The sequence below is a fragment of the Haemorhous mexicanus genome, chromosome 6 (genome assembly GCF_027477595.1).
Source record: "Haemorhous mexicanus isolate bHaeMex1 chromosome 6, bHaeMex1.pri, whole genome shotgun sequence".
Lineage (NCBI taxonomy): Eukaryota > Metazoa > Chordata > Aves > Passeriformes > Fringillidae > Haemorhous > Haemorhous mexicanus.
In genome coordinates, this window is record NC_082346.1 from 63,944,311 (window position 1) to 63,967,136 (window position 22,826).

General features: G+C 46.5%; 2 protein-coding genes across 4 annotated transcripts in view; one reads left to right on the forward strand and one right to left on the reverse strand.

Moving 5' to 3' along the window:
• The first annotated feature begins 2,000 nt into the window (after positions 1 to 2,000).
• Positions 2,001 to 22,757, forward strand: ERO1A (endoplasmic reticulum oxidoreductase 1 alpha). 3 transcript variants are annotated; one of them, XM_059850647.1, is made up of 17 exons: positions 2,043 to 2,135; positions 4,464 to 4,579; positions 9,670 to 9,789; positions 11,066 to 11,149; positions 12,566 to 12,604; positions 13,484 to 13,560; positions 13,653 to 13,726; positions 14,379 to 14,499; positions 14,890 to 14,927; positions 15,741 to 15,752; positions 16,904 to 16,930; positions 17,100 to 17,192; positions 19,776 to 20,022; positions 20,931 to 21,000; positions 21,131 to 21,217; positions 21,502 to 21,635; positions 22,369 to 22,757. In XM_059850647.1, exons 2-17 carry the CDS (start codon positions 4,565 to 4,567, stop codon positions 22,427 to 22,429), a joined length of 1,299 nt encoding a protein of 432 aa, XP_059706630.1. In that variant the 5' UTR covers positions 2,043 to 2,135; positions 4,464 to 4,564; the 3' UTR covers positions 22,430 to 22,757. The 3 variants fall into 3 exon arrangements, with proteins under 3 accessions (XP_059706627.1, XP_059706629.1, XP_059706630.1); XM_059850644.1 differs by lacking the exon at positions 4,464 to 4,579 and having other exon boundaries at positions 2,001 to 2,135; XM_059850646.1 differs by lacking the exons at positions 4,464 to 4,579; positions 15,741 to 15,752 and having other exon boundaries at positions 2,001 to 2,135.
• Positions 9,347 to 22,826, reverse strand: part of GPR137C (G protein-coupled receptor 137C) — a 37,536-nt gene continuing 24,056 nt past the window's right edge. The window contains exon 7 of the mRNA XM_059850649.1: positions 9,347 to 9,500. Within this exon, the coding sequence (XP_059706632.1) occupies positions 9,488 to 9,500 (13 nt within the window). The 3' untranslated portion in view covers positions 9,347 to 9,487. The remainder of the gene's footprint in view (positions 9,501 to 22,826) is intronic.

Genomic DNA, 22,826 nt, shown 5'->3' on the forward strand with positions numbered 1-22,826 from the left:
ATGGTGATTGGTAAAATGTACCAATTATAACTCTTTTTAGCTGCAATATAACATATAATAATATAATATAGTATAATATAGTATAATAATATAATATAATATAATATAATATAATATAATATAATATAATATAATATAATAAATATAATATAATATAATATAATATAATATAATATAATATAATATAATATAATATAATATAATATAATATAATATAATATAATATAATATATAATGTAATGTATTATAATATAATATAGTATAATATAATATGATATAATATAATATAATATAATATAATATAATATAATATAATATAATTAATAAAATATAACAGAAATTAGTTCAAGTATGCAGTGTATCACTTATAGAAATAGTGGTGTAATGAATATAATATCTGTGTATCACTTATGGAAATAATGGTGTGATTAATGCATTGTTCTATATGTGGAAAAAGCTTTTGTGTAACTAAAACCAGGGTAAGGCCATCCACTGACCAACGTGTCCAGGTGATAACAGTGACACAAACCAGATCAATTAGAGAATACCATGCTAAATTTAATTTAATTTAATACTAAATCCTTATCAGAGGATGTGAAACAGCAGGATGGAGACACAAGAAATAAAACACATTGACCTGACACCCAGGATGTCACCCAGATAAGCCAGAGTGTGAAGAAGTCAAACAAAGGAGTTCCTAAAACCTCAGGAAGTCTGAAAGACTGTTTGAATAATGCATGAGACACATGAATATGCATGTACCTCAGCAAGGTAACAGAATAAAGGTAACACTGGCTGTATACACCAGAGTGTGCTTTGGCTGTTGGCCAGGAGCACCCCAGCACTGGAATATTGTCCTTTTAGCATTTAAGAAATAGATTTGTAGAAAATCTTTAAACCTGATTGAAGGTTTTTATATAGTATGTATTTGTATATGAATTTTAAAGCAAGAAATATTAATTTAGAAATGTTACGGAATAGGATAGATTTTGTTAAGAGAGAAATAGAAATAAGTTTTAAAGGACAGCCTTACCAAAAAAAAAAATTAAATACTGTAGAAAAATAGAACTATGAAAGATACAATGTATTAAGACCCACAAAAAGTAATTTTAAATTATTAGTTTTAAAACATTTACAGTATGGTGTGGCCAAAACTGATAGGCCAAGAAATGCTTATAGTGTATTATAGAGTGTAATTGAGAAATAGACACTATAATATAATATAATATAATATAATATAATATAATATAATATAATATAATATAATATAATATAATATAATATAATATAATATAATATAACATATACATTATATACACATATAATAATGCACTTATATTATACTACATTATACTATATTATATTATATTATATTATATTATATTATATTATATTATATTATATTATATTATATTATATTATATATTAAATATATTATATTTACATATTATATTATGTATAATATACATATTATATTATTCTATATAGTAATTAATGTAATGTAATGTAATATAATACAATAGACAATATGTACAGTATATATACATATAACAATACACGTATATTATATATAATATATTACGTATATTATATTATATTATATATAATATATTCCATATATTATAATATTATATATAGTAATTAATAGAATAGAATAGAAATGTGTATTATAGTGCAATTAAGAAATAATTAGCTTCTGATTGTAATAGCGTGAATTATAACATCTGCATTCTCTCACCCTTCAAACGAAACTGAAAATAGAATAAAACTTTTCAGATCGCCTGAGTCAAAAAAAAAAAAAAAAAAAAGCCGAATCCGAGCAGCGGGATTGTTACTGTTATTAACCAATTACTGCTGTTAACCTTAGCGAACACAAAGGCCGAGGAGCGCGCCGTGTCCCGCAGGTGCCCCCGGCGGTCCCGGGCCGTGCCCGCTCGCTCCGTGCGGCTCCGCGCGTCGCCGCCGGGGCCGCGCCCCGGGCGGGGCGGTGCGAGCGGGGCGGCCCCGCCGAGCTCCGGGCCCGAGCGCGCACGGAGATGGCGGCGCGGATCGTCCTGCCGGGGCTGCGGGAACAGCTCGTCCTGCTGGGGCTGCTGGCGCTGCCCCGCGGCGCCGAGCCGAGCTGCTTCTGCCAGGTGGGCACGGGGAGGCAGCGGGGTGGAGGCTGGGCTCGGAGGGGGTTCGGTGGGCAGCTCTGGGGTGCCCGGCGTGGGGAGGTAGGGGAGCTGCTGAGGAGAGTGCGGAGGAGGGCTCGGAGATGCTCCGAGGGCTGCGGGAGCTTTCCTGGGTGGAAAGGCTGGGAGAGCTAGGGGTGTTCACATGGAGGAGGCTCCAGGGAGAACTCAGAGCCCCTTGCAGGGCCTGAAGGGGCTCTAGGAGAGCTGGAGAGGGACTGGGGACAAGGGATGGAGAGACAGGACACCGGGAATGGCTTCCACTGCCAGAGGACAGGGATGGATGGAAGACTGGGAAGGAGAGGGTGGGGACGTTCTGGCACAGGGTGCCCAGAGAAGCTGTGGCTGCCCCTGGATCCCTGGAAGTGTCCAAGGTCAGGTTGGATGGAGTTTGGAGCAGCTGGGGATAGTGGAAAGTGTCCCTGCCATGGCAGGGGGTGGGACTGGATGAGCTTTAAAGTCCTTTCTAACCCAAACCATTCCAGGGTTCTGTGGTTCTCTTCCATGCCACCTTAGCTGTATTCTCTCCCTACTCCCATCAGTAGAGGGGAGTGCTCCAACTCGTTGAGCATTTCTTCCCCAGCTACCCAGGTGCCTCTCCTGGGATGTTTCAGGGATACCATTGCTGTCCCTGGCAGCTGCTTCAACCCCTCTCCTGCCTTGCTGCTCTCCCAGCTCTGCTGTCCAGGAGAGAGCATGGCTGCAGCTCCTGCCACCTTGCCCTGCCATGCCCAGGTGGGAGCTGGGCTGCTCTGCTCCCTAAAACTCCTCCAGGGTTAATTCCTCTTGTTGTGTGCCAGGGGAGTCACTGTGCACTCAGTGCAACTTCTGTTGAGGTACAGAAATGGGAGAATTGGGTACCAAGCCTGGATTTAAGGAAGAGATCACTCTTGGAAGTGCCCAAAGCCAGGCTGGATGGGGCCTGGAGCAACCTGGGACAGTGGAAGGTGTCCCTGCCCATGGCAGGGGGTGACATAAAATGGTATTTGAGGTCCCTTGCAACTTGAATAATTTCTGTGATGAGCACATTTGCAAGATCAAGGAGTGAAGATGTCACAATGTCTTTAGCCCTTTATTTTGTTGCCTTTAAAAACAGGAAGCTTTTATAAAGGCTACTCTTGCTGTATTAAATTTCTAGTCCTTAAAGTGGGTCAGGAATTGAGAATGGAGAAAGAAAACAAATGGAATTACACTCTTGGCTTTGGCTTTGCCTTCTGGGGTGGCTCTTGACACTGTCAGCTTCCTGGGGAAATGGTAAATAAAAACTCTGCTGATAAAGAATTGAAAAACGTGCATTTAGATTCTGGATCTCTGCAGAGCTTTTTCTTGCAGTTTCCTGTGAGCAGAGAGGTTTGAATGTTGAGTCAGGAGTGTGGAATGGGATAAGGAGCTGTAACCACTAACTGAACTGGCATTCTGGCATGGTAGAGGCTGCCAGGCTCTTTTCCTTGGGCTGGAGGAGCTGGTGTGCTGCTTTCTGCACTGCTGGGTTGTTCTAATGCACTTTTCATTCTGTGGAGCAGCCTGGTTTTCCCTACAAATGTTTAGGGCAGGATTTTTTATTGCCTTTAGGAAAAGGTGTCATGTAGGGCAGCATTTCTCAGCCTTTCTAAATACCAAACCCTTTAAATCACACCTGAGGGCTGCCTCATCTCTTGGTTAAAAAATAATCTGCTGATCCCCTTGGTCTGGTGGTTTTTATTTGCCACCAAAGAAAGTATAAGGCCAGCCTTCAATGATGTGGTTTGCCCTCCTTTGTTTAGCTCCTTGAAGGGCTGGTACAGCTCTTGGTTCCTCCTGTGAACCATCTCCTGCTGTCTCATGAGATGAAGAAGCCTCAGTGTGGGTGACTGGAAGAGCTCTGACTTGTCTGCCAGCATGTGCTGGGACAGGTGACAAGGGCCACTTTTGGGAGTGCTGCTCCAGCAATATTCCAAGTGCTGACTTCAGCAGGCTCTGATTCTGGAATGGGTGTTGCACTCCTGTCTGCCTGCACCCAGGGCAATGCCTCACCTGCTTTTTGTCACTGTTATTTTACCTCATTTCCTTAGAGACTAAGCAGCCCTGAAACTTTTATTAGAAACATCCATCTGTTGCTACAAACACTGGTGTTTCAAATACTGCTTTCTGCTTCCCAAGCTCTGATTAACATTCCAATATCAAAATCCCCTCAAATTTTACAGGCAGCTCATCCTTCCCTCGAGATATTCCTGTTTGCATCACAGCTTTAGTCAGCCATGGATGTCTTCTGTATATTCCTGGTAATTATTGTTCATTTGCTGTTTACAGGCTGATGCAGCTGCATTAAGGATGTGCTGCAGGTGTTTGGCAGAGGGGATTTTGTGAAGGTTTCCTGTCTGGTTGCCTTTGGGAATGTTTCTGTGGGCAGAATGCTGTCATTAGGGGTGAGTCTGGCCATGGAGAGTTTCCTCCCTGGGACCTGGGCAGGTTTTCAGGCTGTCCTTGTGTTCCTGTGGCATTGGTGTTCACTCAGCAGCCTCCGGGGCAGGGATTCATTCCTAGCACAGCCCCCATTTCTCTGGGAAAGAGGAACTCTTCTCTCTTCAGGAGGAGTCTCCAGGTGGAGAGAAGATCTTTGGGGGTACATTCTGCCCCTCTACTCTGCTGAGATCCCTCCTGGAATAGTGTCCTGCTCTGTGGTCCTTGCAGACAGGAGGGACATGGAGCTGTTGGAGTCCAGAGGAGGCCACCAAGATGATCAGAGCAGCTCTCCTGGGAGGAAAGGCTTGGGAGAGTTGGAATTGTTCAGCCTGGAAAAGAGAAGACTTCAGGGTGGCCTAATTGTGACCTTCCAGTACCTGAAGGGAGATGACAGGAAAGATGGAGAGAGAAGATTCACAAGGGGTGGAGGGACAGGGCAGAGGGAATGGCTTCCCACTGCCAGAGGGCAGTGTTAGGTGGGATATTGGGAATTGGGGAGGAATTCCTGATGTGAGAGTTGTTGAGGCCCTGGCTCAGTTTTCCCAGAGAAGCTGTGGCTGCCCCTGGATCCCTGGAAGTGTCCAAGGCCAGGTTGGATGAGGCTTGGAGCCACCTGGGATGGTGGAAGGTGTCCCTGCCATGGCAGGGGGTGGAAGTAAATGGTCTTTAGGCTTCCTTCCAACCCAAACCATTCTGGGATGCTGTGACAGCCTTTCAGGCTCTGGTTTGACCCCATCCTGATGCTCCCATGTGAGATTCACTTCTGTATGAGTTCTGGAAAACCTAGTCCTTGTTTTCTGGGCAGAAGATGGGGACAAAGCACCTGGAGTGGCAGATGATGCTTCCAGGGCAGGTGCAGGAGTGACTGTCCTCAGCTGGCTGCCAGCAACTTGCTCCAAGTGCACTGGCAAGCATAAAAGGGAAATAATTTCATAGAAATCTGGAAGGGACCCACAAGGATCATGGAAGTCCAACTCCTTTGTGCCAGGTGAGGGAGCAGGGAAGGCATCTGCTCACCATCAGCCTGGGACTTGTCCAGAGGAGCAGGCAGTGCCAGGGAAGTTGGTACAGGCTAAACCCAACCCCTCAGCCTCTGTGGCATTCTCTTCCCTGTGTCCTGTTGTGGCTGTGGTGAGAGGTGCAGGGAAAAGTTCTCCTTTCCTGCCTGGCTGTGGTGTGGGACACAGCGAGAAGAAATCCCAAAATCCACTGCTCAGTGGATGTTCCTGTGATACTCAGGGCAGCAGAAAGAGGTGGGAAGAGCAGCCTGGAAGGGGGAAGGAGGCTGAAGCAGAGGTCAAGCCCAGGGATTGCACAGTCCCTGCTGTTGGTGTTCCCATCACACGAGGTGGAGGTTGGATTCTGGGCTTGTGGCACGTCACCCTGGAGCTTACTCAGCACCCAGAGCCACCCTGCTGCTCTGTCCCAGTGGGACAGCCCAGCCCAGCCCTGCCCAGCCCTGCCCAGCCCTGCCCCTCAGCCTCCTGCCAGCTTCTCACACCCAGGGCAGGTGGAGCAAAACCCCTCAGCTGGGTGATTCACAGTGCCAGCAGGCTCGTGGCACATGTTGGGGACTGGGTCCATACCTGGTTTGTCTCAAACAGCTGCTCTCCTTGGCACAGGCTGAGGATGTAGGTAAATATTTTGTTTGTGGGGTGGGAGGAAGTGTTTTAATGTACCACCCACAGGAGGGCACGTTTGACACAGAGCTCAGCTGCTCTGGCAGCAGGAGGTGAAGTCCCAAACCAAGTGAGGGCTGAAAAGTGGGTTCTGGGGGGGTCATGGAGCAAGAGGGAGCCTCTGAAATGAAGACAAGTCCTGCCAAATGATCTGGCACTGCCACTTCCCTGAGTCTTGAAGTGGCTCAGCTTCAATCTGTTTGCTGGGGCATCACTGTGGCTTTCACCAGGGCTCTGAGGAACCTCAGCTCTGGATGTTCTTGGTGCTGCTTCTCTTCTGTGCTCCTCTGGCTGTAGGTTGGGCTCACACAGCCTGGGGAAATTGCCCATTTTTACCCATTCTGGCTGAAATCCTTGGAGGAAGAAAGATTGAGCAGATGTGGAGTTTTCCCAGCACCTTTCCCTTTGCCCCTTGCCCCCACAGGTGTGTTCAGGGTGACCCTGAGGCTGATCCCACCAATAAACTGGGATTTGGGGAGCTCCAAAGCACAACCCCCCTCCAGTCCTAAGGATTTTGGGATCATCTGCAGTGCTTCCCTGGTGGGGTAAAGCACAGACAGCAGCTCCTGGTGGAAAAAGTAGTACAGTGATATTATCCATTAATGCATTTATTTCCAGCTCCTGTTACACTGTTGTCCTGTTTTCTGACATCTTTTCTTACTACTAGAAGAAGACAAAGTGGGGTTACAAGATTGCAGCTGAAGCCCCAAGCTCAGATCTTTCAGTGTATAACTTTCATGTAATTTCAGTCAAGACTCTGGCTTGTGTGCAGTTCCATGCAGTGTTCAGCCTGCAAACTGAATTATTGAATTGCCCTGCAGGGTATGCAAACCAAATAAAATTAAGTCCACGTGAGCTACTGTCATCTCTTTTGGCTTGACAAGAAAAAAAGTGATGTTAGTTTTGCATCTCTGGGTTATATTCAGGATGAGGTTGGTTCTGGCTTGAATTGGTCACCAGACATAACAAAACCAGACCTGGCCCAAACGGTGCTGCCAGAGGGGGGTTGGTGGGAGCTCCAATGCTCCCACTTTTACAGGGATGTCATTCCTTTGGATACAGAGAGCAGCTGAAGATTATCCCCAAATCTTTTTTTAGGTCACTTTTAAACCCAACCTTTAAGCTTCCTGCCTTGAAGGATGCCAAGATTTCAGGAAATAAAAATGTGGTTGGTTGGTGGCTTGCTGTGGTTTGTTGTTTTGATGTGTTTTTTTAAATGTATATATAAATTTGCAACAGCTTTAAATTGGGTAACTGGATTAGCAAATTGCTGCTGTTTGTTTTTACAAGGGTAATTCAGGTTAGTGGAAATCTTAAATCACTGTTAATCTTCATTACTGTGCAAAATGCAGGACAGAATTCAGTAAATGTGTGAGGGTGACACACTGAGCTGCAGTGTAAACACTGAAAATATCAGTGAGCCTCCAAATCATGCTGCCTCAACAAAACAGAGTTGTTCCAGTGGGGTAGGGAATTCTGGCTATTTTTTCCCCCACCTCCCCATTTCATGTGACTCTGTGCTCCATTTCTGCCATCCTCCTCTCAGCTCCATTTCCATGGTGGTAAATATAATTTTATTTAGGTTGTTGTGTAGCTCTGGCTGAATTATGAGGAGCAGCTGAGGGAGCTGGGAAGGGGCTCAGCCTGGAGCAGAGGAGGCTCAGGGGGGACCTTGTGGCTCTGCACAGCTCCTGCCAGGAGGGGACAGTGGGAGGGTCGGGCTGTGCTCCAGGGAACAGGGACAGGAGGAGAGGGAACGGCCTCAGGTTGTAACAGAGGAGGTTTAAGTTGGATATCAGGGAAAATTCCTTCATGGAAAGGTTTGTCCAGCCCTGGCCCAGCTGCCCAGGGCAGTGGTGGAGTTCCCATCCCTGGAGGGATTTAAAACCTCTGTGGTTGTGGCACCTGGGACATGGTCAGTGCTGGGGGAGTGGTTGAACTCTGTGATCTCTTCCAGCCTGAATGATTCCAGGATTCTCTGATTTCCCCAAGGACTCACTGGGGCTGTGGGGGAAGCAAAACTACTTCTGTGTTGAGCAACTTTGTCATCTGCCAGTAAAGGATGTGTCAGGAAACCACAGCTGAGTTTGTACTACTTCTTTCTCTGTTGTTTTTTTTTTTCTTCAGGGCTTGCACAAAGCCTGTTGAGTTGTTCAGGATGATGCAAGAAGGTTCCATCAGATGTAGAACAGATGTTTTCGTGCCAAATGGCTCTCTGAGGCCAGCAGAGGGACTGCTGCCCTTAATCACAGAATCATGGAATGCTCTGGGTTGGAAGGGACTTTAAATCCCATCCAGTTCCACTGCCCTGCCATGGCAGGGACACCTTCCACTGTCCCTGGGTGCTCCCAGCCCTGTCCAGCCTGGCCTTGGGCACTGCCAGGGATCCAGGGGCAGCCACAGCTGCTCTGGGCACCCTGTGCCAGGGCCTCACCACCCTCACATCAGGAATTCCTTCCCAAGATCCCATCCATCCCAGATGAAGCCATTCCCTGTGTCCTGTCCCTCCATCCCATTAAATCCCCTCTCCCCATCTTTCCTCTTTCCTGCCAGCTCCCTCAGGCACTGGGGGGCTGCAGTTGGCTCAGCCTGGAGCCTTCTCTTCCCCAGGTGAGCAATCCCAGCTCCCCCAGCCTTTCCTGACAGCTGAGCTGCTCCATCCCTCTGCTCACACTGCTCTGCTTCTCACCAGACCAAACCAGACCAAACCAAACCAAACCAATCCAGACCAAACCAAACCAAACCAAACCAAACCAAACCAAACCAATCCAGACCAAACCCAACCCAACCCAACCAAACCAAACTCAACCAAACCAAACCAATCCAGACCAAACCAATCCAGACCAAACCAGACCAGACCAAACCAAACCAGACCAAACCAAACCAATCCAGACCAAACCAAACCAAACTAAACTAAACCAAACCAAACCAAACCCAACCAAACCAAACCCAACCCAACCAAACCAAACCAAACCAAACCAAACCAAACCAAACCAAACCCAACCAAAGCTGATGAACCACAAGGACTTCCTTTGGGGCTGGCATTGTGGCATTGTTGCCTAACTGGTCCCACGTGCAAACTGCAGCTCTCAGCTCTGTGTTGTGCTCCAGGAGTGGCTTCCTGAGGCTCATGCAGGAGGGACCTGAGCTGGCAGCCCATGCTCACAGCAGCCATGTCCCTTCTGCTTACACTTAACTTGGCTTGCTGGGAAAAGGAAAGAAAATGATGAATTATTTTATTGTCTACAGTGTTAAAAAGTCCTGGCTGAGTTGTTTATAGTTGTTATATATTTAGTTGCCTATATTTAGTTGTTATATTTGATTTATTGTTTGGATGTTGTTGATTTTGATTTTATTGGTTTTTTCTCCCCCAGGTTACTGGTTATTTAGATGACTGCACCTGTGATGTAGAAACCATCGATGCCTTCAACAACTACAAACTTTTTCCTAGACTGAATGAACTCCTGCAAAGTGACTATTTTAGATACTACAAGGTCATTTTTCCTTGCAAGAATTGTATTTATTTGTGTGCTGCTGTCTTTTTTTCCTTTTAAATCTCCTGTGAACTTTTTGCTGATCTTTTTAAAATCAGACACCTGCATTTTAACCCTGATCTTCTAAGGGTGCAGTCAGTCAGTTGGAGCCTTCTGTTATGAGGAGGATCTCAATAAGATGCAATGTACTTTTAAGAGGATTTCAAAGATATTTCTTACCCATTTTTCTCTCTTAAGCAACACATTAATGAGAGGACTTCCTTTGGTGAGCTGTGATTTAAAGATGCTGCTGACCAGTGATCCATAATGAGAGGATTTCACGTGGAAAACCTGCATTAGTTCCAGACCCTCAGGTTCATTGATGGCTGTTGCTGCCAGACATTCCATGGAGTGGATTCCATGAGGTGGATTCTGCTCCCCTTCAGTCACATGCTCCTCTCTTCCAAACCCACCAAATCTTGTTAAATATTAATTATTTTGGAAGAATGGTGCTTGGTACCAACTCATGGAAGAGAAATTTGGGATTTGTTAAAGAAGCTCATGTCCTTTCTCTTTCCAGGGTTAGGATTTGAAATCCCAACCTTGGTTGGGAACAGAAATACTGAGACTGGTCTGAATGAAGTGTAGAATCCTGGAATTCCAGAATGGTTTCATCCAGTTCCACCCTCTGCCATGGGCAGGGACACCTCCCACTGTCCCAGGTGCTCCAAGCCCTGTCTAGCCTGGCCTTGGACACCTCCAGGGATCCAGGGGCAGCCACAGCTGCTCTGGGAAACCTCTGCCAGCCCCACATAGAAAAGAATTCCCAATCCCCACTATCCCATCCATCCCTGCCCTCTGGCAGTGGTAGCCATTCCCTGGGTCCTGTCCCTCCATCCCTTGTCCCCAGTCCCTCTCCAGCTCTCCTGGAGCCCCTTCAGGCCCTGCCAGGGGCTCTGAGCTCTCCCTGGAGCCTTCTCCTCTCCAGGTGAGCACCCCCAGCTCTCCCAGCCTGGCTCCAGAGCAGAGGGAGCTCCAGCCCTCAGAACATTTTGGAATTATGGAAATGTCTGGGTGGGAAAGCCCCAGCAGAAAGACCCAAGCAAGGATTAAAAGGATTTAAACCTGTGCTGGTAACAAGGTTGTGAGTGATGTTATCAGTCTGGGTCACCAGGGAGTTGCTGGTGTGGAACCAACAAGTGCAGAACTTGGATTTCTCTTGGAAAGCTGGGGAGTGGAAGGTTGGCTTGGCTGCAAGGGGGAGATGTGTTATTGATGGGTGATGTGTTCTTTGCAGGTTAACCTACAGAAACCTTGTCCCTTTTGGGAGGACAACAGTCACTGTGGGATGAGAGACTGTGCTGTACAGCCCTGCCCCTCTGTAAGTACCAAATCCATTCTTTTACATATATTTTTTAATTTAACTTTTGCAGAGCAAGAGGAAACAGCAGACAAGTGATTGAATCTTGTTATTTTAGCAGAACTGGGGCTCTGATGGATCTTTCACAGGTGCAGCAACACTGGTGGCCATAAGAAAGGCCAAAACCCTAAATTCTGTAATAATACTAATTAAAGTTTCAAGGCAGGCTGGGATTTTAACAGCTGACCCTCTGCAAACAGCCAAAACCTTCTCCTGGTCCTTTTAATTTCTTTTTCCATTAGTAAGTAGTTTTTAGGGCAAATCCATTAGAGTTTTTGTGTTAATTGACAGAATTTGTTGCCCATGAGCTGCACTGTGATTTCGTTTTGGCTGATGAATTTGCCTCAGAGCTTTCCAGCCCTGTTGTAGGAGAAATGGCTCTGATTAAAAATCCCATTTCCAAGGGCACTCTTGTCCCTGTATCCTGGACAAAAGGGTTTTGTTCCCTCAGCTGTAAGAAAGCACAGACTGCAGATGTCTGCCCAGAAGAAGGGGCTGAGAAGGTGAGGGAATCACAGCTTGGTGGCTGGTGGCCCCTTTGGGGACATTTCATGTTTTGGTGTTGACAGCCAGCACAGACTGTCTTACTCCCTCACTCTTGGGTTCTAAAATGGAATGATGATTTTTTTTTTTTTAATTTTACACCTCAAAATAACCCTAAATGTTGTTTAAATACTTTTTCTTCCTTAAAAAATATCTATTTTTGGTAGTGATTATGAGTAATGTGATGGAGTTCATTTAAAATTACCTAAGTTTTAACTGAAAGTTGTTCTTATTTTAAGAACTGACTGTCCCTGCTGTTCTTAATTATTTTGATTTGGGTCAATTTAATCCTGAAATCAATAAAAATAACTCGTATTGCTTAATTTTTCTTTTTACCCTCACAGTATTTGCTCCTGTAGAAATGGTTCTATTGACTTCCTCCTCCTGGAGAAAATGGAAATTGAGGAGAATTTTGGGGCTGGTGGTGTGGGGCTGACATTCCATGGTGGAATGGTCAGAGGGAAGTTTGGAATGTCATGTGTCAGGGGCTGGTAGATGAAAAATATCAGGAGGCACCTGGGCTCCTGCCAGGAAGGTGATGCCAGACCTGGCTTCCCCAAATTCCTGCTGGGATAAGCAAAGCAGAACCTGATGTGGCAGCTGTGGAAAGCTCCAGAGCTTTGGAGATGAGGAATCTTACAAAAAAAAAAAAAAAAACCCACTAGGAATGTTTCTTCTCCTTGGTCTGGGCAGGAGTGAGGAGTTGGATGTGTTGCAAGCTGGGCTGAGTGTTGTGGTCACCTTGTCACCTCTGGCAGCTGTGGTGACACCCCAAACCTTTCCCAGAGGTCTCACCAGCCCCACACGTGGCACTTGCTTTGTTTTGTCTTTCAGGATGAAGTCCCTGATGGAATCAGAGCTGGAAGTTACAAGGTGGGTGTGGCTGAGCACAAAAGGATGAGGGGGGGTTTATTTTGTGGTCCAGTTTTGTGCCACAGAAGTGACAAGGTTGGAAAAGACCTGGAAGATCATCGAGTCCAGCTGTCACTGCACCAGTGACACACACCACAAACTGTGGGTTTTGATCACTTCCAGGGATGGGAGCTCCCCCACCACCCTGGGCAGCTCCTTCTAATGCCTGGCAACCCTTTTCAGGAAGAAATTTTCCTTAATATTCAACCTAAACCTCCTCTGGCTCAGCCTGAGGCCGTTCCCTCTCCTCCTGTCCCTGTTCCCTGGAGCACAGCCCGACCCCCCCGGCTGTCCCCTCCTGGCAGGAGCTGTGCAGAGCCACAAGGGCCCCCCTGAGCCTCCTCTGCTCCAGGCTGAGCCACTCCTGGTGCTGCAGCCCCTTCCCCAGCTCCATTCCCTTCTCTGGACCCTCTCCAGCCCCTCAAAGTCATTTCTGTCATGAGGAACCCAGATCTGCCCCCAGGCTTTGAGCATGGCTCAATAAATGTCAGGACATTCTTTAGACTTGAATTTTTACTCTCTTCGAGTGCTTGGAGAGCCCAGAGCCTCTGAGGTGGCTGTGCTGGAGCCAGGTGTTCTGCCATCTCTCCAGGAGCAGGAGTCACCAGGCACACAAAGCTCCCAAGGCAGTGCCAGGGGCTGCCCCGAGGCCCTGCCAGACTCAGCATTGCACAAACCTTTGGGTGTCTGCAGACATCTGTGCAAACACAGTGGGGCTGAATCATTAAAGGCTTCCTGGGGCTTAACCTGTGTTATTAGTGCATTGAAGGCTAAATTAAAACAGAAAAAAATTTCCTTTTTAATCCTCATCCCTCCCCACCCCTTTGCTTTCCAACTCAGTATTCGGAAGAAGCCAACAGCCTCGCTGAGGAGTGTGAAGAAGCCAAGAGGCTCGGAGCTGTTGATGATTCTTTGAGGTTTGACTTCTTTTGCCATAATCCTTCCTTGTCCTGAAGGAAAGCTGGGATCAGAGCCCTCTCTGAGAGCTTTTCCCCACGTTTTTTTGCAGCAAGGAAACGCGGCAGGCAGTGCTGCAGTGGGCACAGCACGACGACTCCTCGGACAGCTTCTGTGAGGCTGATGGTATGGATGGGCACCTGGCAGGGCTGCCAAGGCTTGCATGGGATTTAAGCACTTCTGCAGAACTTTAAATCATGGATTGATTTGGATTGGAACCTTAAAGCCCATCTTATTCCACCCCCTGCCATGGCAGGGACACCTTCCACTATCCCAGCGTGCCCTGTCCAACCTGGCCTTGGGCACTGCCAGGGATCCAGGGGCAGCCACAGCTGCTTTGGGCACCCTGTGCCAGGGCCTGCCCACCCTCCCAGCCAGGAATTCCTTCCCAATATCCCATCTAACCCTGCCCCTTTTCAGTGGGAAGCCATTCCCTGTGTCCTATCCCTCCAGTTCCTGAGTGAGAGCTCCTCTCCCACTCCATGTAGCCTCTACAGATCCTGGAATGTTGCTGTGAGGGCTCTACACAACCTCCTCTTCTCCAGGCTGAACAGCCACAATTCCAGTGTAATATTTCATCAAAACAGCATTTCTGCTCCTTTCCACCCCCCTGACCTCAGTAGTTTGAAAATAACACACAAATATTTCTGACAAAGCTTCCTTGCTGCTCTGGGCCTTGCTGTGTTTAGCAAGGTGGGGCAGAGGTGGCTGGATCAGCCTTGGAAAATGTCATTTTCCCTGAGAAAATCGTTGTCCCTGAGGCAGCTGTGCTCCACAGACATCCATTCTCCTGATGCTGAGTACGTGGATCTGCTCCTGAACCCAGAACGTTACACTGGCTACAAGGGCCCGGATGCCTGGAAAATCTGGAACAGCATTTATGAAGAGAACTGCTTCAAGTAGGTGCTTTGGGGGACCACTTCCACAAACCTGAGGGTGCTGGTTTGTGCAGAGGGGCAGGAATGAATCCTCATTCTCCTGTCTTTGCTCCAGTGCCTGTGCAGGGTGGGATGCACCAGGGACAAGCCATGTGGCTGGCCCAAAAGAAAATAATTGACTTTTCCTGCCTGCTTTTTCTAAAAAAAAGGAGAAAGCACCACCAAACCCCCACAGAAACCCACATTTTTCTCTATCCTTTCCTTTCCTGAGCAAAGTTAAAGCATGTAAGAGGATTTTAGATCCCCTCAGGCTGTTTTAAGTAGCTACTTCTGCTCTGCTCTGTTTGTGCACACAAGAGACAGTAACTTATTTACATCTCTTATTTAATTTATTTTTTTTCACCCTCCTAGGCCTCAGAATGTAAAAAGACCTTTGGCATCTGGCAGAGGTGAGTCATTTATTTATCTGACTAAGTGGGTTAGTAGTGAACTGATCCCAGCTCCAGGAGCAGTAAATGTTCCCTGGGCTCCTTCTCCTGCTGGATCAGAAATATCTTGTAGCTCTTGACCAAGTGTAGAATTTTGTGGCACCTGGAAGTGAGTTTTTTCTAGCATCCCTTGTGCAAAAAGAATGTCTGATCTTGCAGTCCTGGAAGGAAGGTGAGTTTTGGAAGGGCTGGGAGCAGGGCTGACCCCTGAGCTCTCCCTGGGTCCCTGGTGTCTGAACTTGGCAGTGATGGATGGAAATGAGAACCTGGCTGGGATCCTCCATGGAGCCACCCAGAGAGCAGCTCAGCCCCAGAGCCAAGGCCAGGCAGTGTCAGTGAGAGCAGGGAAGGGGTTTGGGAGCAAGAGAACATCATCAACCTCCAGCAGCACCCTCTGCCACCATCTCCTCATTTCCCCTGAATTATGGAGCTGTTCATCCCCCTCCTGTGAGCCTGGTGTGAAGGAGTGGCTCTTCTCCTGCTGAAGGAGATGTGCAATGTCCTTGGAAATAGCAGCTTTTACTTCCTTTGCAAATATTGATCCCTCCTGCACTGGTCAGGTTACTCAGCACCGTTCTCATCTGGTGTCCTCTCTGCTGCACTTGGGCTTCCTGTGTTCAGAACACTTCCAACCTTCCCTGGAGAGGATCCTTCTCTTGTCAGAGCAGATGAGCAGAGCAGTGCTTGTGCTTTGGAGCCTAATTTTGGTTGTGTGTAATGTTTTTATCCTCTTTTTCTCTCTCTCCCTCCACCACTTGTGCTTTTTTCCCCCAGGAGATGATGGAGGTGAGTGGCACTGTTTGTTTTTACTGATAACAGAAACAAGTGGGGTGTCCTTATCCTGCTGGCACAGGCTGTGCATTAGATAATGCACCTGGTTAGCAAAATTATTCATCAGGCAAACCAGGAATTGGAGTTATGGCATCATAGGAGATCCTGAGTGGGATCACAAGGATCAGAGTCCAGCTCCTGGCCCTGCACAGACCCCCCCAACAATCCCACCCTGGGATCCTTGGGAGTGGTATCCAAACACTCCTGGAGCTCTGGGGCTGTGCCCATTCCCTGGGGAGCCTGGGCAGTGCCAGCACCCTCTGGGGGAAGAGCCTTTCCCTGATATCCAACCCAAACCTCCCCTGGCACAGCTCCAGCCCTTCCCTGGCTCCTGTCCCAGCTCAGCAGAGTGAAGAGCAGATCCCTGTGAGCTCCCTGTCCCAGCCCACCCTCATGTGAAGGGCTTAAAAAGTCCACCAGCATTTTTTTAACAGCACGAGTCCAGTCTGAAGGCAGGCACTCAAGTGTGAGAAGCCTTTGGGAACAGGAATTGTCCTGGGATTTTTCAGTGCTTGTTACTGAGAAAGCTTTGAACAGACTCATAATCCCAAACTGGGATTATCTGGAGCTGTAGGAGAGGGGTGCCCAGCTCCCTCAGGCCCTGGGAAGGGCTGTTCCCTGCAGTTCTCCATTCTCCACAGCATCTCCTTGTCTCCAGACCATCCCCAAATCCTGATCTCCAGATCCCTTCCCTGCACAGAGCAGGGACAGGGAAGCCCTGACTCGTGGCGTTCTGCACGCTCGATTGCACTCTGTGGTTTTGTGGTTGGTTGCTTTGTTTGTTTTATAAAAATATCCCTCTCCCCACTGTGCCCAGAAGAGGAAAGCAATCCCTGATCCTTGTTTTTCCCAGCACTGAGCTGTTGTTCCCCCCCCCAGCCCCCTGGGGAAAGCCCACGTGCTGTTTTCAGCTGCTGCCACGCCGTGTTAGAGAAGCATCACTCACAAGGGTGGGCAGGAAAACTCTTTTCATGCTCTTTTAATGCTCCTTTCCCAATTCCTGCAAACTGGAGTGGGCAGAGGGTCCTCTGGGGCCAGCCTGGGGGTGGATTCAGGGCATCAGGCTTGGGCTGTAGCCTCACTGATGTGTTTTCCTTTCTTTGCAGGGCACACGTTTTACAAGTGGCTCAAAGGTAATCCTTGCTCTCAGCGTGGTTGCTCCTCCTGGGATGGACAGGAAATGGCCAGGACTGGGTGGGATTAGTGGCCACTCTCAGTGGGGTTGGATTCCTGCCTCACAGCCAGGAGGATTGACAATCCAGTGGGTGCTTCCAGTGTCTTAAACTGCTCTTTTCTCTGCAGGGGTCTGTGTGGAGAAAAGAGCTTTCTACAGGCTCATCTCTGGTCTCCACGCCAGCATCAACATCCACCTGAGTGCCAGGTACCTCCTGCAAGGTAAACCCTACTTCCTGCCCCAGCTCTCCTGCCTCACTCCTCACTGACACTTCCATGGCTCTGCCAGATGCTGCTTGGAGCCTGTCCCAGCAGGACTCAGGCCTGTTTGTGCTCTTCCAGCAGCCAGCTGCTGTAACAGGGTTAGGGATGCAGCTGCCTCATGCCTCCAGGTCTGACAGGGGCTGGGCCAGGCCCTGTACCAGCACTTCCAGCAAATATTCCCTCTGTTCTTACTCCAGGGTTATTTTGGAGTCAGTTTCTAGCTGTGGGTCGAGGCTGTCCCTTCCCAGCCTGGTTTTATGATGGTCAGTTCAGCAAGAACCTCACCTGGACTGGGAAATGCTTGGCTGGGCTTTTCCAAGGCCATTGATCCATTCCCAGCAGCCATTTCCATTTCCATTTCCATTTCCATTTCCATTTCCATGTCCATGTCCATTTCCATTTCCATTCCATGTCCATTTCTATTTCCATTCCATGTCCATGTCCATTTCCATTTCCATGTCCATGTCCATTTCCATGTCCATTCCATGTCCATTTCCATTTCATGTCCATTTCTATTTCCATTCCATGTCCATGTCCATTTCCGTGTCCATGTCCATGTCCATTTCCATGTCCATTTCCATGTCCATGTCCATGTCCATTTCCATTTCCATGTCCATGTCCATTTCCATTCCATTTCCATTCCATGTCCATTTCCATTCCATGTCCATGTCCATGTCCATTTCCATGTCCATGTCCATGTCCATGTCCATTTCCATGTCCATTTCCATTCCATGTCCATGTCCATTTCCATGTCCATTTCCATTCCATGTCCATTTCCATTCCATGTCCATGTCCATGTCCATTTCCATGTCCATTTCCATTTCCATGTCCATGTCCATTTCCATTCCATGTCCATTTCCATTTCCATTTCCTTCCCATGCTTTGGTCCATAAGTATCTGTCTGAGGAATCCCAATTTCAACCCTGGACTTGAAAATCAAGGTGATTGCTCTTGGAATTTGGGAAAATCATTTAGATTTAACTCAATAATTGTATTTAAATGTCTACAGCCCACTTGGACCTCACCTGGATGTGAGTCAGGCCAGGTTGGAGTTGGGAGATGGGATAATGTGGGAAGCATCAGAGGCAAGAGATGAGCTGGGGCTGCAGCATCAGCTTGGGATGACTTTTCTATCTTCCACTATGTATTTTATAGAATAATCTTAAATACCTGGTAAAATGAGCAACAGAAATATTCTTTGTGGGCTTGAAAATGGAAAATAGAGGCCAGTTTCCTCCATTCTTGTTTTTCCAATCCATCAGGAATTGTCCTGTTTGTTAGGAAGTTTCAGGAATTACCTGAAAAAAGTCTGCAGGAGTTTTGTTTGCTGAGGTTTCAATTGAGTTAAAATCCTTCCACCCTTGAACAATTTTCAGGCAAAATTTCTTCACTGGAAGGGTTGTCAGGCATTGGAAGGGGGTTTCCCAGGGAAGTGGTGGAATCACCATCCCTGGAGGTTCAAGGAATGACTGGATGTGGCACTCAGAGGTTGGACTCAGTCAAAGGCTGATCTTGGAGAGATCTTTTCCAGCCTTAATGACTCTGTAGTTTTGGGTCAGGGACTTGGAAAAGTTGGGATCTGCCTGCCTGGAATCCCATTCACCATTTCCCTGGAGGGAGGAGATAACCAGAACTAAACCCTGTTGGAACCCAGGGCACAGGGAATATTTCTCTGCCTGTCCTGAGATGTCCTGACCCCCAGGAGAACACTGCTTTTAACCTTCATCCATGGAGAAAGCTTCCAAGACTTTGGGATGAATTGGAATCTACAAGTGTGTGAAATGTTAGTATAGTGAATTAGTATTAGTATGAATTATATATTATATTATATTATATTATATTATATTATATTATATTATATTATATTATATTATATTATATTATATTATATTATATTAATTATATTAATTATATTAATTATATTAATTATATTTATTATATTTATTATATTATATTAGTGAATTAGTATATGAATAATTATTAGTATAGTTTATCACAGGGTGAAAAACTCAGAGTTTTGGGATTTTAGTATGGAGGTAGATAGAAAACAAGCTGGAAGATTTTGAGCATTTTCTCCTTGTTCTTCATCTACTCCATTTTGAGCATTATCTCCTTGTTCTTCATCTACTCCATTCTCTACAGTATTAATAACACAGAGTAATTGATTGGAAAGAACCACAACACAAATATTGGGTGAACAACCAAATAATTAGTTGTTAGTAGAAAGGTAGAAATAAAATACATTCTAAAAGTTAACTGAACAAAATAACTTTAAAAGACCTTAAACCTTTGTGTCTTGTAACCTTTTAGCACCTTTCTCTTTGTGCACTAAGTCTAGTGTGTAAACAACATTCTAAACTATTGATAAGAGAAAAAACAAACAACAACCAAAGGTCAAAAAAGAAAAAAAAGTCCCATTTGTCTCTCAGTTCTACACAGAATTTTTTAGGGATGTCCCCATCAAAAGAACCTTTTGAGGGGGGGAGGTTCTCCCTCAAAACTTCACCTCTGATGCCTTTGGGGTTTCTGTTTCTGTCTCAGATTCGTGGTCGGAGAAGAAATGGGGCCCCAACGTCACGGAGTTCCAGCAGAGGTTTGATGAAGTTCTCACCAATGGGGAAGGGCCCAGAAGACTCAAAAACCTCTATTTTCTGTACCTGATTGAGCTGAGGGCCCTCTCCAAAGTGCTGCCCTTCTTTGAGCGCCCTGGGTTCCAGCTGTACACCGGCAATGAGAGCCAGGATGCAGAGATGAAACACCTGCTGCTGGAAATTCTCCATCTGGCCAAGTAATTGCACTCGCTGCCTGGGGACAGTGGCTCTGCCACCATCTCTGGGTGTGCTTCACCTGACATGTGAAGCTCCTAGAAGGGCAGTTCTGGCTTCTTCCTGCAGTCATTTGTGCAGCAGGATCACAGAAACATGGAATGGTTTGGGTTGGAAAAGAGCTTTTGAAAGGTCAGCTAGTCCAGCCCCCTTGCCATGAGCAGGGACATGGAACCAGTAGTTAGTTTTGCTGGGAGCACATTAATAATATCTGTATACAAATTACAGAACTTGGCTGATTAGTCCCACAGTTTAATTAGTCCCATGCTTTAATAGCCCTGGCTGCCTTTTGGATTTGGCAGAATTGAATTTAATAACTGCCTACATGTTAGCCCTAATATTGGCTACCTGTGTGACTCATCTGTGGGATCCCAGGCCTGGCTTCATGTTTGCAACTAGAAAAACATCCTAAAGATCTTGGTAACAGAGGTTTGGGCTGTTGGATGGAGTTTGGAGTAAAAGGAATGGAAGATACTGGAACCAGACAGAAATGGCTGTCTCCTAAAGTGATCAATGTTTCATTTATCTCATCACCCTCCTGTGCTTCTGTCTGTCAGCACTGAAATTGCTTAAAAACCATTTTCAGCAATTGCTGAAGAAGTCTCCAAGATGAGGTGCCAGCTCAAATTGGAAAATACAATCAAATACAAATTGGAATACAATCACTACAAATTTGAAGAGAAAATAAAATCCCAGGGTGGTTTGGGTTGGAAGGGACCTTAAATCATCTCATTCCATTCCTTGGGAGTGGATGTCAGATTAAAACACCTCTGGAGATGTCCAGTGGCTCCCACCTGTGTTTATGCCCACCCCTGACTGCAGCCATTCATCCAAGGAGGGCAGAAATCAAACTCTCATCTTTCCCTTCCAGGTCCTTCCCACTGCATTTCGATGAAAACTCCTTCTTTGCAGGGAATAAAAAGGAAGCTGCCAAACTAAAGGTAATTTCTGCCAAGACCCCACTGCAGGAGGCTTTTCCTACCTCAGTCCCACTGAATTCCAGGATTAATTCAGATTAATACCTGGAGGGGGCCCTAATTAGTGCACAACCATGAATGTCTTTTCCCCCAGGAGGAATTTAGGCTGCACTTTAAGAACATTTCCAAGATCATGGACTGTGTTGGCTGCTTCAAGTGTCGGCTGTGGGGGAAGTTGCAGGTGAGATTTGTCAGCAATATCTGGGAGCTCTGTGGCTGGGATTGGTCCTTGGATACCAACCAGCTCCTGGATACAGCTCAGGGCTGCTGATTCCTCACCTGTGCAGGCAGCAGGAAGCAGCTGCTGGCAGCTTGCTCAGCCTGGGAAACTGGGATGAGCCAAGAGAGGGGTGGGGTGCAGAGCCTGCCTGGAGGGAAATCCTCTTGCCCTGGCCAGAGGATGCTGCCCAGGAGGAGGGAGGTTTGAATGCTGCTGTTCCAGGATCCTCTTTGATCCCTGCACAGACACAGGGCTTGGGCACAGCGCTGAAGATCCTCTTCTCAGAGAACCTCATCGAGAAGATTCCTGAGAGTGGCCCTTCCTATGGATTCCAGCTGACCAGACAAGAAATTGTGGCCTTATTTAATGCCTTTGGAAGGTGAGCTTGAGGCTTTCCCCTCTACTTTTGCATAAGCTGCTGTGTTACACCCAGTTTGAGCTCTAATTTCAGGCAGTTCCAGCAGTTTTGGTGGGGACTCTTGCTCTGGTCTTAGTCTGATACCAGGTGTTGCTATGGAGTATAACAGTTGGGATGATTTAAAATATTCTTTATACTCTGCATTTCTGTAAGGAATTCAAGGAAGCATTTATGCTAAGATAGAAAGAATTTCATCCTTTTTAAGGGACTGTGTGACTCTGTCCTTGGAGCACATTGTCCCAGGCAAGGGCTGCATTCCTTAAGCCTCTGCCCCAGTTTATTCCCAGATCCAGATTGCATTTAACAGGAATCCTTCAGCCCAGCCTCTCTGGATGAGTTTTTGTCAGAAAAGGAGGATAATAAGGCCTTTAGGAGGGGATTTCAGGACACTCTGGTTATACATGAGCTCTTGGTGATGTTGAGAGACTGAGAGTTTCTGGCAAACAGGATTTTCCAAGGATGAGTTCCTTAACATCCTGTTCCCCTGTGAGTCCCAGAGTTTGCTTTAAAAAGAGGCAGGGGAATAGTGAAGGGCCTGGTTGTAACCTCAACCTAATTTAGCTGGAATTCCAAATCTTCTCTTCCCAAGAGCTGCTTGAAGCTTTCCTGGATACAGCCCCTTTCTCCCAGATTTTAAATAATTCACTGCATGAATGTTGCTGTAACATTTCCCTTTTGCTTTCCTTGCACACAGGGTTTCAACCAGCGTGAAAGAACTGGAAAACTTTAGGAATCTCTTACAAAACATGAGGTGAACTCAGTGGAGAAAGAGAGATTTGAGGACAAACACCATCATTGCACCACTCTGACTTAAACCATGGAAACCACTTGCTGGGCCTCCTGTCCCATGATTGTCTGGAACCTGCTGAGGAGATATTTTATACAAGGGGAAAAAAAAAAAGCTATTTTTTGGTATAAAAATGGGGACTATATGTAAATTTTATTTTATATATTGGAAGATCATTTGGAATAACTCTTTGAAATATTGCTGTGCTATTTGGATGGATCAAGACCCATGGCCTTGCCTTTGGAAGCTGGAGGTGGGGCAAGAACTGTGCCAGTGAATAAATTTGGGGGAAATTCCTTGTCTGCTCCATAATTCCAACCTGCCCCTCACTCACAGGATGCCTACACCAACTTCCTGCTGCCTGA